Source organism: Carcharodon carcharias, chromosome 7, assembly GCF_017639515.1.
Source record: "Carcharodon carcharias isolate sCarCar2 chromosome 7, sCarCar2.pri, whole genome shotgun sequence".
NCBI lineage: Eukaryota > Metazoa > Chordata > Chondrichthyes > Lamniformes > Lamnidae > Carcharodon > Carcharodon carcharias.
In genome coordinates, this window is record NC_054473.1 from 5,030,648 (window position 1) to 5,049,777 (window position 19,130).

At 48.8% G+C, this 19,130-nt stretch overlaps 1 protein-coding gene across 2 annotated transcripts in view; it reads right to left on the reverse strand.

Annotated features, from left to right (window-relative positions):
* Positions 1–19,130, reverse strand: part of lamb2 (laminin, beta 2 (laminin S)) — a 231,545-nt gene that overhangs the window by 122,425 nt on the left and 89,990 nt on the right. For both annotated transcript variants that reach the window (XM_041192265.1, XM_041192264.1), the window contains exons 10-13: positions 18,751–18,930; positions 15,709–15,821; positions 10,675–10,754; positions 1,603–1,738 (exon numbers count right to left, since the gene is read on the reverse strand). In XM_041192265.1, coding sequence (XP_041048199.1) covers positions 1,603–1,738; positions 10,675–10,754; positions 15,709–15,821; positions 18,751–18,930 — 509 coding nt within the window. The remainder of the gene's footprint in view (positions 1–1,602; positions 1,739–10,674; positions 10,755–15,708; positions 15,822–18,750; positions 18,931–19,130) is intronic.

The following is a 19,130-nucleotide window of genomic DNA, read 5'->3' on the forward strand; positions in this document are numbered from 1 at the left end:
TACACTCATCACACTCACCGCACGCTCCACTGTACACTCATCACACTCACCGCACGCTCCACTGTACACTCATCACACTCACCGCACGCTCCACTGTACACGGATCACACTCACCGCACGCTCCACTGTACACGGATCACACTCACCGCACGCTCCACTGTACACTCATCACACTTACCGCACGCTCCACTGTACACTCATCACACTCACCGCACGCTCCACTGTACACTCATCACACTCACCGCACGCTCCACTGTACACTCATCACACTCACCGCACGCTCCACTGTACACTTGTCACACTCACCGCATGCTGCACTGTACACAGGACACACTCACCACATGCTCCACCTTACAGAGGACACACTCATCATACATTACCCCATACTGCCCTCCCTCAGCTGATGAATCAGTGCTCCTCCATGTTGAACACCATTTAGAGGAAGCACTGAGGGTGGTAAGGGCGCAGAATGTACTCTGGGTGGGGGACTTCAATGTCCATCACCAACAGTGGCTCGGTAGTACCACTGCTGACCAAGCTGGCCGAGTCCTAAATGACATAGCTGCTAGACTGGGTCTGTGGCAGGTGGTGAGGGAACCTACAAGAGGGACAAACATACTTGACCTCGTCCTCACCAACCTGCCTGGCACAGATGCATCTGTCCATGACAGCATCGGTAGGAGTGACCACCGCACAGTCGTCGTGGAGACAAAGTCCCACCTTCACATTGAGGAAACCCTCCATCGTGTTGTGTGGCACTACCACCGTGCTAAATGGGATAGATTTCAAACAGATCTAGCAACTCAAGACTGGGCATCCATGAGGTGCTGTGGGTTATTAGCAACAACAGAATTGTACTCGAACACAATCTATAACCTCATAGCCCAGCATATCCCCCACTCTACCATTACCATCAAGCCAGGTAACTAACCCTAGTTCAGTGAAGAGTGCAGGAGGGTATGCCAGGAGCAGCACCAGGCATACCTAAAAATGAGGTGTCAGCCTGGTGAAGCTACAACACAGGACTACTTGCGTGCCAAACAGCATAAGTAGCTAGTGGTACACAGAGCTAAGTGATCCCACAACCAATGGATCAGATCTAAACTTTGCAGCCCTGTCACATCCAGTCGTGAATGGTGGTGGACAATTAAACCACTCACTGGAGGAGGAGGCTCCATAAATATCCCCATCCTCAATGTTGGGGGAGTCCAGTACATCAGGGCAAAAGATAAGGCTGGAGCGTTTGCTACAATCTTCAGCCAGAAGTGCCGTGTGGATGATCCATCTCAGCCTCCTCCAGAGGTCCCAGCAACACAGATGCCAGCCTTCAACCAATTCAATTCACTCCAAATGATATCAAGAAATGGCTGAAGGGACTGGATAGTGCAAAGGCTATGGGCCTTGACAATATTCCGGCAATAGTACTAAAGACTTGGGCTCCAGAACTTACTCCACCGTAAACAGGACACACTCACCACATGTTCCACCGTACACAAGACACCCTCACTGCCTGCTCCACCATACATAGGACACACTCACTGCACACATATCGTACACAGAACATACTCACCGCACACCCCATCGAGCATAGAACGTACTCACCATGCTGAGCTGGGCCAGCTCTGCCTCATATGTGTAATGATCGAGTGCCATGAAGAAATGGCCGGAATCCACCTGGGTGCACTGTCTGCCGACCATGTGACTCCGACAGCGACACTGACCATTTTCCATCGAGCACCTACGTATGAGCAGAGAGTAAATTAATCAATTAAAAACAACAGCTAACTGTCCACAGAGGAAAAGGACTGAGCTCACCACACTAATGATTGATGTCAGCAACAGTTTGGATGGGTCTAGCATTGGGCCATTGGACTACAAATCCCTGAGCTGGGGGGAGCAGAAATTAGGTCTGTGGGGTCAGCGTGTGTCCTTAAGGAGGGAGAAAATATAGGCACAGAATGCAAAACAAAAATGCAATGAACTCTTGTTACGAACATCAGTAGAGGGCTGGGGAAAGTACTGGACAAGACAATGAACCCAAGCTTGAACCCAGTTTGAAACTGTATCTATTCTGTGCTGTACCTGTCTTGGGAGTGTTAGATGGGACAGTGCAGAAGGGAAGCTGTAGATGGAGCTTTACTCTAGAGCGAGGGTAAACCACAGATCACAATGTTCACTAAATGGATTGTAAACAGAATTTGAGGTTGAGAATTTGGTGTGAACGTGAGTTTGGTGCCGGGGGAAGGAGGTGCTCCCTTTTACCTTTTAACAATTGTAAACTTGTCTAAACTTGAGGCAGTAAATATTTAAAACTAGAGTCTTTAACTGATATTTTATTAAATTAATAATTTAAAACACTTAAATGAATTTGTTTAAAATAACGTAATATAAATCAAATGAATAAAACTTTAATGAATGAAATATCTAAAACAGATAGAGATCTAGAGATGGCAGTGCAGGAGGTGTGCCCAAAGTGGGAGTTTGTGGAGAGCAGCATAATCCCAGGCATCAACCTTTGCAGTAAGTGCCTGCAACTCAATGAACTTCAGCTCAGACTTGAGAGGTGCAGACATTGTGGGGCTTTGGGAAGGGAGAGACTTATCTGGACACTTTGTTCCAGGTGGTAGTCACACCCACTTTGTTTAGGCAGTGGTTTAGCTTTGTTTATTGGTCAGGGACAGGAGGATGTGACTGTGGATCATGCAGATAAGCAAACCATGGATGCAGTGGTAGAGGAGCCTCAGTCTTTGCCATTCTCCATCAGGTATGAGGCACTTGCTTCCAGCGTGAATGCAAACAAAGACTCCAAGGGCAACGTGAAAATGTATTATTGAAGGCCACACAAGTGGGGACAGTGTAGTTTGGGAGATAGATACTGTTCTTTGCAGCTGTGACCCCAGGGGTAGTCCCGAAGACTGTGTTGCCTGCCCTTATCTTGGGAACCTTCTTTCGACGAAGGCATACATAGATAATAAAATTCATCTTCCCCTCCAATGTGCCAGCTCAGCTTTCGGCTGACTCAGGAAATGGGTGTTTGAGGACCAGAATCTCAATCCGGGGTCTAAGATCATGGGGCAGAATTGTCCCAGATTTGCACTAAGTGTGGTAGTAGGCATGAAAAAATTAGTTTCATCCGTCGGCTGCAATGGTGTGTTTTCATGCCATATCATCCCATTCCTGGCATGTCTGGCTTCATTAACAATGCATTCAAGGGAAACACACCGGATCGCTGGCAGAGTGGTCTCTGATTCATCCACCCCACCATCAATAATCCAGACGCCATATTTAAAGGGTGCCCCTGCACAGAGTTAGTTCTCTCTAAGGGATCGGAAGCTGGAAAGTCATGGCTGCCAAAGGGAGGAAACATGCTGCCCCCAAATTTAGAGACGCCTCCCTCGGGCACCTACTGGACACAGTGAAGGCTTGCTGTGAAGTCTTTATCCCTGCTTTGCACAAAGACCAGCAAACAAGGCCGTCAATCCAGCATGGGAGGTGTGGCAGCGGTGGTCAACGTCAAACGCCCTTCAGAAGAGGACAGTCACCCAATGCTGAAAGAGGATGAATGATCTCCTCCATTCTGCCAGGGTAAGTCACGCTCCTCATCACTCTCAACTCACTCACACAAACCCATCACACATCCACAGGGATCTCACTCACTGCCAGTTCAAGGGACATCACCATTCATTCTCTCACACACACCTTCATCTACCCTGTGGATCATGTCCTCATCCTGTTCGTGACACTACTCCCCACCCACACATGCCAGGCATCCTCCTGATCTGGCCTGGCAAGTGTCCCGCTTACACTCTCTCCATCTGTATTTACGCAAGACAAGCTGGCACACAACAAAAGGGAGAGATTGCAGACTGGTGAAGGAATGCCTGAACTCGTCCTCACAGACTTTGAGGTTAGAGCCATCCAGCTGGCCGGCGATGACCGGGACCGGTCCTGTGCTGACGGTGAGGTCAGTGCTGCTCTACCAAGTGAGGATCCAGCAGTGCAACATCCATCAGACAGCCGTGCTGTGAGTGATGTGTCCTGTTCCGCGGTCCCCTGCCATGCACTGATTATCGCTCCTTGCTTTCGCAGGCACATCTGGGAAACAGCTGAGGGGGTCCACGACCCAGGTTGTCGACTCCAGCTCCGAAGGCACCTCAGAAGAAGAATCTGATGTCATCCTAACTGAAGTCCCGTCACAGCGCTCACCCACAGCCTCCAGCAGCGCAGTGACACACACCTCGGTGGACCTAGTTCTAGAGTAGCCTCGGGGTCACAACATGGTGAGCACATCGCATTGTCTGATCCACAGCAGGCGGAGGCAGGGACTTACCAGGTTTCTGGCACTTGGAAGACAGCTGGAGGCCAGAAATCTGTTGAGTCTGATGACTAGTCCTACCTCAGTTGCTGGAGTTGCAAAGGCAAGCTCGGGAACATCAGGAAGGGATGTCCATTGCACTCCTCGGGTTTCAAGGCACGATGGAAGAATCTGTCCACCTTCAGGCTGAGGTGATAGCGCCGGCATGCCAACCGACCAAGGTCAACACTGGTAGGATGGTGGCCGCCATGGAGACCTTGGTCCAGGACATCGGTCCTGCACTGCTGCACGGGCTAAACTCCATTGTTGACGCCATAGTTGGTCTCCAACAGTGTCAACACGAGATTGTGTGAGGCAGCTCGATCACACTCCAGCTACTCCTTCTCCTCACTGAATCAGCCAAGCACCCCAGGGGTCACCAATAGGGAGGAGGGTCAGCAGGTGCACATCACGGGGCCATCCAACCAGGTGACTCCGAAAGTATCCGACTCATCTGAATCCCCTCTTCCTATGACCCTGGCAGCTCGGGCTCCACAGGATGAGGATGGTGTCACTGCCACGCAGCTGGACCCCAAAAGCAGGCCAGGGTCATCCAGAAGATCATCACAGACAGAGCGTAACAGACCGCAGGCTGCTTCCACCTCTGCTGTGGATGCCAGAGGAACACCAAGACATAGTGGCAGGGTTAGAAAGGTTAAGACGTGGTTGCACAGCCTGGGCATGAATGTTAATCAATTGTACATAATGTTCACTATTGTAAATAAACTCCCAAGAATGTCTCTTGGTCTATGGTTCCTCATTATGATGAGCAGAGCTCGTGTCACTCAGATGTGAAACCTTGGTTCCATCACAAGGTAGAGACAGGTGCCTCAGTCCAGGGCTTCTTCCCTGTGCAGTGTGTAACCTTCAGACCAAAGTGGTGGTCCAGCTTCACACTCACTGGAAACATTAGTGACGCCTGCACCTCTACAGTGCTGGTCATTTCTGCCAGAATGTCATAGGCAGGCATCATAGAGTTCGGTCATTCTCTCTGTCTGCTCTCAGCACCCTTGTGGTGGGGCTGGCCCCCACTGCCCATCTCTTCAGCATCTGCGACGGGTGACACTGTTCCTGAAGGGGTCAGGTGCTGAATGCTGACAAAGGATCAGCTGCATTTAAAGTTTCACAGCTGCGTCTCCACGATATGATCCTGATCACAGAGCGCAAGTGAGCTGCCCTCAGCCAGACAGAAGGCCAACATTCACAGAGGCTGTGAAGATCTATGGAGTGTCCTCACTGCACATTGTCATCATCATCCTCCTGGAATCTAGCGACTATTAGCATCTCCATCACATGAGCCTGAACACTGAGGGGATGTGTGCTGCCATCAGCCACACAGGAGTCAAACATTCACAGATGCAAGGTGAGGATGTCAGGACTGTCCTCACTGAATCTCGTCATCATCCTCCCTGAATCTTGCAGTAATGAGGGCCTCCCGAGCACGCCTGCTTCATCTGGCCAGTGCGATGGCCTCATCAATGTCATCCTCGCCTTCGAGGACATCATCACCGCATCACCCTCATCCCCTTCAAAGTCCTCCTCATCGGAGGAATCATGCATCTCCTCCATCTCCTCCTCAGCCAGGTCCTCCCCCTTTGCAGCGTCAGGTTGTGGAGCGTGCAGCAAGCCATGATAATGTGCAACACCCTCTGTGGACTGGATTGCAGGCTCCACTGGACCTGTCGAGGCACCGGAACCTCACTTGCAAAATGCCAATCGTTTGCTCCACCAAAGTCCGGGTCGCGGCATGAGCCTTGTTAAACCGTCGCTCTGCTGCAGTCTGAGGCTGCTACATGGGTGTCATTAAGCACGGCCTCTGCAGGTAGCCTTCTCTGTGGACCCTGGAAGATGTCAGGGATCTGAGACCTGCTAAGGGTGAAGGAGTCATGGACACTCCCTGGGAATCCTGTGCAGACCTGCAGGATATGTGTGTGGTGGTCGCACATCAGCTGAACATTCAGCAAGTGGATGCCCTCGTGGTTGATGTAGTTAACCGCTTGTTGCCACGGAGATGTAAACACTACGTGAGTGCAGTCAACGGCACCCTGCACCTGTGGGAAACCTGAGATCTGCGCAAATCCCAGTGCTCTTGCTTCCTGGCTTTCCTGATCCCGGGCGAAATGCACAAAGTTCTGTGCCTTTGCAAAGACGGCAGCCACAGCCTTTAGGATTCACTTGTGCGGGATCTCACAAGTCTCCGCACACAAGTCACCTGTGGAGTCCTGGAAGGAGCCACTGGTGTAAGAAATGAGCACCATAGTCATTTTCACAGCCACTGGCAGTGGATGCCCTTCATGTCCCTGTGGCACCAAACCCTGCAGTAAGTGGCACATGTGACTGACCAGTTCCCTAGACATGCGCTGTCTTCAGTGACTCTGGCTCTCAGTCATCTGCAGGAATGACAAATCCCGTCTACTGACCCTGGGTTTAGCGAAGCACCTACAAGCTACGGCTCTCTGCGGATCTTCAGCTGCGTGCACAGCAGGCCCTGCTGCACCTTCATCTTGAGGAAGGTGCTCCTCCCTTTGCCAAGCCAGATGCCTCCATCACTCTCTTCTTCTTCTTCTCTACTCCCTGTCAGCCATGAGGCATACCGCTAAATCACCAGGCTCCATGATCCAGATATTCTCCACCCGCAGGATCAAAGAGGGAGATGAGTGGGTTAGCATATGTGTCCCAAGAAGCTCTCTTGGTTAAGTCTGAAGGTCTCTTCAGGAGTATGCAGGAGAGTGTTGGCCACCACTTGGATGGCCAGTGTTTACTGTACTTCGTAGCTGTCTGAAACCCCACCACCTCCACTTGACCGATTGGCGGCAGCTTCGGCCACTGGACTACATGCTGTGCTCTCAGCTCAGGCACAGGCATTCTCCTAACCCGCACTGTAAGGCTGCACTGTTAGCTTGAACCATGATGGATACTGGTCCAAACCTGAATAAAGACATTGCGAGGGGCTGTGAGCACCTCCACCAGTGACTGCTCCATGGCCCCTTTCACAAGGGGATTGTACAACCTGCCCAGTCGGCCAATTGTTCTGCTGCCCCCTAAAACGCACATTAATTTGCAGTCTGTGCCCGAGGGGTGAAAGGTTCTGAAGCATTTGATGGCACTTTCATGCTTTTACATTGCTTGAGTGGGCAGAAAAGCTTCAGAGGCTCCGACTCCAAGCCTGTCAATGGAGCTGCAGCTGAACAGTCTCAGCTGCAGAAGAATGCTCACTTTTGACAAGGTTTTCCAAGTGTGTGGCCGCTTCCCTCACCCACCACCTCCCCATAACTACCCCCCACCCCGACACGTGCTTGTGTACTTCCTTCAGTCTGTGCTGCTTTGCCCCTGCCTCCCCTCAGGCCTGACCCACACTGGAGCCCTTACCTTGGCACTGCACTCAATGCCAGCCGGGAAAAAGTGACTTGCCTGTGACCCCCAGAATGTGTGGCGCCTCCTCCTCGATGTCCTACAGGCGATGCTCGCAAACACTGTGCAAGGTTGTGTGCACTCACCTCCAAGTTCCCCTCAAAGTTCAGCTCACTAGGTGCAAGCCTTTTAAAGGCAGTTGTGAAGAACAGTGTGACGATGTGTCAACGTGGACGGTAAATTTGACATGGGGGGATGGTTCCGGTGAGCTGGGATTATAATGAGATGCTAAGGTATTGAAATGAGGTTCCCGACATGCAGTGGTGGCAAACGTGGCCCGCCATTGATGGGTGGAGCGGACAATCACAAACTGGTTTCACGACAGCGTGAAACCAATTTTTGGCCTTTCTTCCATATTGTTCCCCCCACCACCCATCATGACGCCAGATGCCAATGGGACCGGACAATTCTGGCCCACTGGGGATCACTGCTTCCTGGGCATTCCTATATGCTTTGGAGACACACAAAGTGGTTGCAGAGGAATATAGACAGGTTAAATGCTTGGGTATGAACGTCCTGGATGGAGTACAATGTGCAGAAATGTTAAATTATTCACTTTGGTGGGAAAGATGGAAAAGCAAAATTTTTTTTTTTTAAAGATGCATGACTGAGAAATGTAGGTGTGTCCAGAAGATCTGGGTGTCCTTGCACAGGAATTACAGAAAGTTCCAACAGGGCTCCTTAGCTCCTGATCTCATTACAGCCTTCGTCCAAACATGGATAAAAGAGCTGAGTTCAAGTGGTGAGGTAAGAGTGACAAGGCAGCATCTGGCTGGGTGTGGCATCAAGGTGCCTGAGCAAAACTGGAGTCAACAGGAATTGGGGGAAATCTCTCCGCTGCTTGGACTCATACTCAGCACAAATGAAAATGGTTGTGGTTGTTGGATGTCAGTCATCTCAGCTCCAGGACATCACTGCAGGAGTTCCACAGGGTAGTGTCCTAGGCCCTAGCATCTTCAGCTGCTTCATCAATGACCTTCCCTCTATCATAAAGGGGGGATGTTCGCTGATGATTGCACAATGTTCAGCACCATTCGCGATGTCTCAGGTACTGAGGCAGTCCGTGTCCATGTGCAGCATGACCTGGACAATATTCAGGCTTGGGCTGATAAGTGGCGAGTAAATTTAGACTACACAAGTGCCAGGCAATGACCGTCTCCAACAAGAGAGAATCTGACCATCACCATCGCTGTATCCACCACTATCAACATCCTGGGGGGTTACTATTGATCAGAAACTGAACTTGACTAGCCATATAAATACTTTGGCTACAAGAGCAGGTCAGAGGCTAGGAATCCTGTGGCGAGTAACTCATCTCCTGACTCCCCAGAGCCTGTCCACCATCTACAAGGCACAAGTCAGGAGTGTGATGGAATACTCTCCACTTGCCCAGATGAGTGCAGCTCCAACAACACTCGAGAAGCTCAACACCATCCAAGACAAAGCAGCCCACTTGATTGGCACCCCATCCACAAACATTCACTCCATCCACCACCGATGCACATGGCAGCAATGTGTACCATCTACAAATGGCACTGTAACAACTCACCAAGGCTCTTTTGACAGCAACTTCCAAACCTGCGGCCTCTACCACCTAGAAGAACAAGGGCAGCAGATCAAGGGAACACCACCACCTGCAAGTTCCCCTCCAAGCCACACTGACTTGGAACTATATCACTCTTCTTTCACTGTCACTGGGTCAAAATCTTGGAACTCTGTCCTTACCAGCACTGTGGGTGTACTTACACCAAAGGGACTGCAGCGGTTCAAGAAGGCAGCTCACCACCACCTTTTCAATGGCAGTTAGGGATGGGCAATAAATGCTGGTCCAGCCAGTGATGCCCACATCCCATGAATGAATAAAAAAAACATGCTGGTACAGTACAGAATTTGGAAGGCAAATGGTATGTTTGCTTTTATTGTGAAGGGATTGGAATAAACGAATCAGGAAGTCTTGCTACAATTGTATAGGGCTTTGGTGAGGGCACACCTAGAGTACTGTGTACAGTTTTGGTCTTACTTAAGGAAGGATATTCTTGACTTGAAAGGAATACAACAAAGGTTCCTCTAGACTGATTCTTGGGATGAGAGGGCTGATTCCCGGGATGAGAGGGCTGAATCCCGGGATGAGAGGGCTGAATCCTGAGATGAGGGTTGTCCTAAGAGGAGAGAGTGAGTAGAATGATCTGATATTCTCTGCAATTTAGAAGAATGGCGAGGTGACCTCACTGAAACGTATAAAATTCTTAAGAGTTTGACAGGGTAGACGCTCAAAGGCTGTTTTCCCTCCCTGGAGAGTCTAGATCTATGGGCTATAGTCTCAGGAAGACAGTCAGCCATTTTTGATTGAGATAAGGAGAAAAATATTCACTCAGATGGATGAAAATGTTTGAAGTTCTCTACCCCAGAGACTGATAGATGCTCAGTTAATGAATATATTCAGAAATGAGATTGAGGGTTTGATTTGATCCGATTTGATTTGAAACGGTCAACTGTTTCCATTCCCAGCAACATGATTGTGCAGTTGTTTCAACAAATGAAAGAAACACTGAATTTACTCATGCAGTTGACCAGAAAACAGAATAGGAATCTCCCAAGACAGGAATCTCCCAAGACTGGCATCTCCCAAGACTGGCATCTCCCAAGACTGGCATCTCCCAAGACTGGCATCTCCCAAGACTGGCATCTCCCGGGACAGGAATCTCCCGGGACAGGAATCTCCCGGGACAGGAACCTCCCGGGACAGGAATCTCCTGGGACAGGAAGCTCCCAGAAACAATTTGACTGTTCAATTTCTTTCCATTACTGCTTTGTGGAAGCACAATTCTCTCCTGAATCCCAGTCACACCCTCAGCCCTAAAAAAAGACTTTAGTGAGGAATCTTAAATTTGAATGAATTTTCTACTTACTGGTTGTCATATGCTCCTCCCACATCACAGTCACAGGCTCGACAGCCATTGAGATCATGGCTCAGTGCCCAATGCTCACCCTGCACAAGATCAGAACATCATACTCACAGCATCCAACTGAGACAGGCACAAAAGTGTTTACTACACACACAGACAGATAGATACGCACTCAGACATGTTCACACACAAATAGTTATACACACACACATATTCAGGGTGGAATTTAAAGCAGGCGATGGACAAGGGTCTCACCCACCATCTAAGGAGTCAATGACAGCACCCCCCTTTGGGGAATTAAGTGCCTGGCCAGCAGTGGGCCTCCCCAAGTATCAGGGACCCCGGGAGCGGAAATCCCGCCATAGTGGTGCTGTTGGCCAGAGGCTGGCAGCTCACCAATGTCATTAGCGCCACAGGGGAGCAGTGGTATCTGCTGGCAATGCACCCACCGGAGGCCCAGGATCAGTGAGGGACCCAGGCTACAGATGAGTGAGGGTGGGATGGGGGCCACAGGGAGAGGGGTCACTGGCTAGGGGAGGCAAGGGAGCTAGATGAAAGGATGGGAGAGCCGGATCTCAGCTCCCCCTTCCCAATGCCAGGTTCCTCGATTAAACATGGGTTTACTTTTCAGGCTTCCCGTGTGGTGGCTACCCGCCCACTGCTGGTTGAATCTTTGAGGCCTCTAAGTAGTTCCCATCCGGCGCTCTCTCGCTAAATTAAATGCTACCCCCACCTCCAGACTCAACTTGAGGGAGGTTGTTAAATTCTGCTCTCTTACAAACATGGGCACACACATTTACTCAATCATAGAGACAAACAGAGAGATAAACACAAACACACACAAGCAATTACACACAAGGACAAACACTCTCAGAAATGGATGTATACACCCATACTCATTTGCACGTCAGCAAATACATAGGCATTTACACACACTGGCAAACACCTACTCACATACACAGAATACCTGCCCATATTTTACAAGTTATTATTATTTTTGCTGGTTTATGATTTTCCACAGGATCTGGAGCCAGCTTCTAAATCCCTTAGCAACTGCCATGTAACCATGCTGGTAATGGCTCAGATCCAAATACAAATTAGCAGCAGTGGGTGGAATGGGCTGAGAAACGGAGAGGTATCCCAACAGCTGCTGCCACACCAAACTGAACAGCCTGTAACTGGACCACACAGAGCAGGCAGTTCCCAGGTCAAGTCATGGGCTGTGCTGAATTAAGCAAGATGCTGGAGATTCTACAATTAATCTCAGCTTCTGAAAAAGGGAGAGGGAAAACTCCAGCAAGGCCTGATTACCAAGATTGGAAGGAGTAGGGAGAATATGTATATCAAGAAATAGCAGCTCACCAAAGTCAATTTTGAGTTTTATTTTAAATCACCAACAATTTTTACTCCTTCTTAATCTCTGAGGGCATTGATTCCTACTTTGGGCAGGGTTTGTGTAGTAATTATAGTTTTGATAAACATAGGACTGTAGCTTTAAGAATAATCCTGTGTTGTAAGATCACATGATCTGTGTAAACCAATGAGTTAGCAGCGCCAGAAGCCTCTAGAGAGTTCTTCTTTTGCTATAGAGTTAGATGCACACACGTAGCTGCTGCTGCTGTCTTGTAAATTAAGTTCAATGTTTCCACTGAGAAAAGTTGCCTAGAAAATGAACTCTATAACAAACTGGCAACAAGGATAAATCAAGTCCGGTACTGTCCCTCATCCAGTGATTGTGAGTATCCAAGATAATTAAAAAGAAAGGAAAATATACTCATCTGAAATTCCAGAGTTTGGCAGAATCAATCCCTTTGAGCCAGCCACAGATGACTGGTCTCAATAGATAAAACATCTTGTGTTCTACTTTCAAGCCAAGAAAATCACGGGGGAGGAAAAGAGGAAAGCGATTCTCCTGAGTATTTGTGGGAGCAAAACCTACAGTTTAATTCGAAGCTTGACAGCCCGCAATGCCCCAGATTCAAAGATCTTCGGTGAATTAGTAGACCTCATTAAGGGACATTTTCATTTTCAATCCAAGCCCTCAGTCACAATGCAGAGATTCAGCTTCAGTTCACGGAATAGAGCCCCGGGGGAGACCACTGCTACCTACGTGGTGAAATTAAAACAATTAACGGAATATTATGATTTCGGTGAAACCCTGAATGATATGCTCAGGGATCATTTGATCTGTGGTGTGCAAGAGGATGCTATTCAACAAAGATTGCTGGCTAAAGTGAATCTTGATTTTAAGAAAGGGTTAGAAATAGCGCTTGCGATGGAAAGCGCTGTAAGGGATGCACAAGCAATTCAAGGTGCGCAAAATGGCGCCATTTTCCTAGTTGGGTGGGAACGGTCAGCCGAATGTGGCATGAAAAGCCGGGACTCCGATGCAGAGCGGGAAACAGCTCCCTGCCATTCAAACATTCAGAGGAAACAAAAATAAAAACAAAAAAACTGCGGATGCTGGAAATCCAAAACAAAAACAGAATTACCTGGAAAAACTCAGCAGGTCTGGCAGCATCGGTGGAGAAGAAAAGAGTTGACGTTTCCAGTCCTCATGACCCTTCGACAGAACTAGTTCTGTCGAAGGGTCATGAGGACTCGAAACGTCAACTCTTTTATTCAGAGGAAACAGCTTAGCAGAAAATTCAAAAACTAATTTTTATCAACATGGAAACAATCACACTCCTAATGATTGGCAATTTAAAAGGTGGAGTGTTATTTTTGTCATGAAAGTAGGCTCACATTGGAACATTGCAAAGCGAGATTAAAACAGGCTTCAAGGCAACAAGTGAAGTCCAAGGAACTATATAGTGTGGAAGAGCCAGAAACAACCAATTTTGACATTTATTCCTTATTCACCATGAAAGTTGGGAAGACAGAGCCAATTACTGTCACATTGCAAGTGAATGATAAACCCTTAAAAATGGGAGTAGACACAGGTACTTCTGCCACTGTAATAGGAGAACACACATGCAGATATTTAAGTAAATGTGAACAATTAAATTTGGAGCAATCCTCTGCCAAGCTGAAAATGTACACAGGCAAAGAAATCCAGGTAAAAGGTATTACCAGAGTACCTGTTCATCATAGACACCAAACAGCACAACTACTAAGTGACGGTATTAGAAGGCAGAGGACCAAGACTTCTAGGTCGAAATTGAGGATAGGGAAATTAACCTTGATTAGCCAGTGAGATTTCAGAATGAAACAGCAAGAGTTCCTGAGTTGGCAATGGAACAAGGTAAGGTATTTCAGAAAGAGCCTGGAGAGTCCAAGGACCACAACTGGATGAAAACGGAGTGTGTAGCCATTCAGCAACTTGAAGAAATGAAGACTGTCTTAAACAACGACATGGAAAAACAGCAGAAGAAACTCAAGGAGACTCTGCTGAATGACAGAATTCAAGATGAAGCGAGTGAGTTTCACAAAGGAAAACCTGTTCACACACTACAAGGATCCCTCATGTCAAAGTTTGTACCTCTGGAAAATTACAAAGAGAAACAGGAAGAATTTAATGTTACTCTGAACAAACTGAAGAACCAGTTGGCAGAGAAGATGCAGCAATGTTCAAGGTTCCAGGAGGAAGCCAACAGATACAAGAAAGAGACAAAAGAGTTGAAGAATCAGCTAAATGAAGCTAAAGAGGCTTTGAAAAGAAAAATCATTGAACTTTCCAAGACGCAAGTAGATAATGAAATCATGGGTAGCTCAACAACTGAACTAAGACAAGTTGAGATCTCACCTGAGAGAAGTCTGGCCGGCAGTGAAGTGAAAAAAAAAGGCCGAGACTAAATTCTGTGGTAGAAAGAAGACGACATGTAGGGAAAGGATTCAGAGTTACTGATGAGGCGCCATCTTTGACCACAACTGAGCGTGATACTTCCCAATTTGGAGGGGAAAGTGGAGAAAGGTGAAGGGAAGCAAAAAGCGACTCATGATTTGCATAGTCGTGAGCAACAATTTACTGCTGGAGAAGCAGTATATGTAAAGAATTTCGGTGCAGGACTGAAGTGGTTACCTGATAAAGTAAGCTCTGTGACTGGACCATTGTCGTACCATGTGGAAATGGAGGGTCAGATCACCCGTAAACATGTGGATCATTTAAGAAGAAGGGAGATACCCCAACAAAATGATGTTCCACCTGTAACCATTGCTGAACCTGTGGTTCCTGTTGAAGTTGCTCAACCAAGGACAGACGTGCCCGATGACACTGAACTGCCTGTGCCTAAGGAGGAACCTGATGTTAATGCAATGTGGTTCCTGTCAAAGAACCGGAAATTGTGGAGCCACAACGTTCCACATGGATCAGGAAACCACCTGGAAGACTGAACTTGTAATTTCAGGTCCTGTGTAAATATTGTAATGTCATGAGATAAATATCCCTGTAAATACAAAATGTACAGAAAAATTAAAGGGGGAGGAATGTAGTAACTATAGTTTTGATAAACGTAGGACTGTAGCTTTAAGAATAATCTTGTCTTGTAAGATCACATGATCTGTGTAAACCAATGAGTTAGCAGCATGGGGAACCTCTAGATAGAGTTCTTCTTTGGTCATAGAGTTTGATGTACACATGTACTTACTGCTGCTGTCTTGAAAATAAAGATCAATGTTTCCACCAAGGAAAGTTGCCTGGAAAATCAATTCTAACAGTTTGTCAAGTGCCCCCTCCACCCACTTTCTTGCACAGCCTGCCAGCTTTATGTGTGATGCTCAGCTATTTGACTGTGTAGTCATCACAGCTTAATCTCAAGAGTCACACCTGTGAATCAGGACCAGGAACTCTGGTTTGCTTTTCTCACTCCTTACTCTAGGGGGCACTGAGGCCAACTGTAACATGTTAGTTAACTTGGCACAGCCCAAAATCAACTAGGGGCCTTCTTGTCTGCGATTAAGTTCACAGATGTTTGGCCTGGCATGCACTGACATCTGGAAAAGCTTGCACCTTCTATTGTGATGCCACTTGCTGGGGATTATCTCCTGGATTGGAAGGACATGCAGTGGAGGACTGAATACGGTTAAAGATGGACTCACCAGGCACTGGTTACAACTGCGACCAGTCACAAGCCTCTTACAGAAGCAGTCTCCACTGACAGGGTCACAGGGCAGCCCATCTCCCACCGTCCCAAGAGGATCACACCAACAAGCTGCAGGAGAAACAGATTAAGTCATCATTACCTATGAGCTCATCACTTCATATCTCCACAGCCTTCCCTCTGAGAGCAAGCTGATTAAGAGTCTGACAGACTGCAACATGAACACCATCTTTATCCCAGCTGACAGTGGGGAGAGTTTGTTCTATACGAGGGAGGGGAACCTGGGAGAAGGATTTAATGGGCTCCCACAACCTATATGCTGAAGTGGTGGGAGAATCACCCTCATCCACCAGATGCTCGTACAGGTAACCCCTGTTTAAAGTGTTTTCTAATAATGCATTTTTGTTTCAGTGCAGTTACTGTGAGTACCCAGTCTTTTTTTTAAACAAAATGCTGCTTCACTTGTTGTCTCCCCCGACCCTCCTGCTCACAGCTTCCCTTTCCCGACCCCTTCTTCCCCCAACAGCTTCCCTCTGCCAGCCCCCTCGCTCCCTCCCACTTCCCCCTCCCGACCCCCTCGCTCCCTCCCGCTTTTCTCTTCCAACCCCCTCATTTTCCTAACTGCTTTCCTCTCCCGACCCCCTCACTCCCTCCAGCCTCCCTCTCCTGAATGCCTCGCTCCCTCCCGTTTCCCTCTCCCGACCCCCTCACTCCCTCCAGCCTCCCTCTCCTGAATGCCTCGCTCCCTCCCGTTTCCCTCTCCCGACCCCCTCACTCCCTCCAGCCTCCCTCTCCTGAATGCCTCGCTCCCTCCCGTTTCCCTCTCCCGACCCCCTCACTCCCTCCAGCCTCCCTCTCCTGAATGCCTCGCTCCCTCCCGTTTCCCTCTCCCGACCCCCTCACTCCCTCCAGCCTCCCTCTCCTGAATGCCTCGCTCCCTCCCGTTTCCCTCTCCCGACCCCCTCACTCCCTCCAGCCTCCCTCTCCTGAATGCCTCGCTCCCTCCCGTTTTCCTCTCCCGACCCCCTCACTCCCTCCAGCCTCCCTCTCCTGAATGCCTCGCTCCCTCCCGTTTCCCTCTCCCGACCCCCTCACTCCCTCCAGCCTCCCTCTCCTGAATGCCTCGCTCCCTCCCGTTTCCCTCATCAGGACCCCTCACTTTCTCCCGCTTCCCACTTCCGACTCCCTCGCTTCCCCCAACACTTATCTCTCCAGACCCCTTTGCGCTCTCCCGATTCCCTCTCCTGATCCCCTCGCTCCCTCCTGCTTCCCTCTCTCAAACCCCTCATTCTCTCCCAATTCCCCTACCTGACCCCCTCACTCCCTCCCTCTTCCCTCTCCCGACCCCCTCACTCTCTCCTGCTTCCTTCTCCCAAACCCCTCACTCTCTCCCGCTTCCTTCTTCCATCCCCCTCATTCACCCCAACCGCTTCCCTCTCCCTACCCCCTCACTCCCTCCTGCTTCCCTCTCCTGAACCCCTCACTCTCTCCCGTTTCCCTCTCCCGACCCCCTCACTCCCTTCCACTTCCTTCTTCCATCCCCCTCACTCCCAACCACTTCCCTCTCCCTACCCCCTCACTCCCTCCCGCTTCCCTCTCCTGAACCCCTCACTCTCTTCCGCTTCCCTCTCCCGACCCCCTCACTCTCTCCCGCTTCCCTCTCTCAACCTCCTCACTCTCTCCCGTTTCCCTACCAACCCTCTCACTCCCTTCTGCTTCCTTCTTCCATCCCCCTCACTCCCTCCAACCGCTTCCCTCTCCCTACCCCCTCACTCCCTCCCCTTCCCTCTCCCGAACCTCTCACTCTCTTCCGCTTCCCTCTCCTGACCCCCTCACTCTCTCCTGCTTCCCTCTCCCAACCCCCTCACTCTCTCCCACTTCCCTCTCCCGACCCCCTCACTCCCACTTCCTTCTCACTCTCTCCCGCTTCCCCCTCCCAACCCGTTTCCTCAACTGCTTTCCTCTTCCAACCCTGGTATTATAAGGGTCTGGCATATATAGGGTTAACGTGGAACTGAGTACAGTACCCCCCACACAGTGATGCAAGAGAACACATGATCTGTACCTAGGGATCAATGCAGGGTTGGACAGAGCCATGTGCAGAAGCAAGCATGGAGACAGCTCCTAGCTTGGGCCTTTACTGTACCTATGTATATAGTTTCTAGGAGTTAATAAATACTTATTGTTGTACAATCTAAGACTACGAATATCTTAGTAAGATCTACTGACCTATGCGCCAACACCTTACAACAATCCCCTCATTCCCTCCTGCTTCTCTTTCTCCCGATTTTCCCACTCTGCTCCCAAACCCTTGCTGCCTCGCTTATAATGAGGGCTCAGGAAAGGGGCAGCAAGAGGAAACGATGAGCGGAAAAGAGAGGGAAGCTATGAGCAGGAGGTTCATACAATGGAAGTGGAGAACAAGAGGTGAGGTGGTGGTGGGCTGGAGCTAAGTAGAGAGTTAATAAGTTATTAAGAGTTAGTCAGTTATTAGGAGTTAATAAGTCAGTAAAAATGAGTAAATTAGTAAGAGGTCTAAGTTCGTTAAAAGATTTTTAGGCCATTTAGGTTCAAGGCAGCCATTAGGTTTTTAATCTAAACATTACAGGTCAGGAACATAACCCGTCCTTATTACATACATTTTTATGGGAAAGTGATTTTCATTTAGCACATTTTTGTTTAGCACACCGTTTTTTAGGAACGCATTGGAGTGCAAAACCAGGGATAGCTGTGGCTGTCAACCCGAAATTCAGATCCCTCAGCCAATTCCACCATAAAAACATTATCTGGCCATTTGCTATGTACAAATTGGTTGCCACATTTCCTACATTCTACCAATGATTACATTTCAAAAAATATTTCATTGGTTATACAGTGCCTTGTGATGTCCTGAGGATGTGAAAGGCACTACAGAAATGCATACTTTCTCATTACAACTCTGCAATGGAGTCAGGAAACAGATTATATCCGATTCAATGTCATTGAACAGATCTGAACCATTTCACCCAGGAACAGAGTAATGTTTGTTGAAGGGACTCACATTGACAGCCCTGTAGATTTTCAGCACTGAGCCCAAAGTAGCCAGCTTTACATCTGTCACATCGTGGACCCTCCACGTGGTCCTTGCAGCGACACTGCCCAGCAATCATTCCCAGGTTTGGATCATCCCGACTGTCGCAGATTCCACCGTTCAGAGAGCCATCAGGATCACAGTCACATGCTGCGGGGCAACGACATCATTAACATTTCTCTCCTCATTCCAAACCAGAGCTTCAGTAAGCTCTGAAATGCTTTGGCGAAAGCAAAATCCCTGCCCGCCCATTCCCACAAGAAAATCCAGGAACATTTGTGAGAAATAAGACAGGTCAACAGGTCCTGACTGAAAAGACCCCACTCCTAGGCCCAGCACTGATGCCAGAT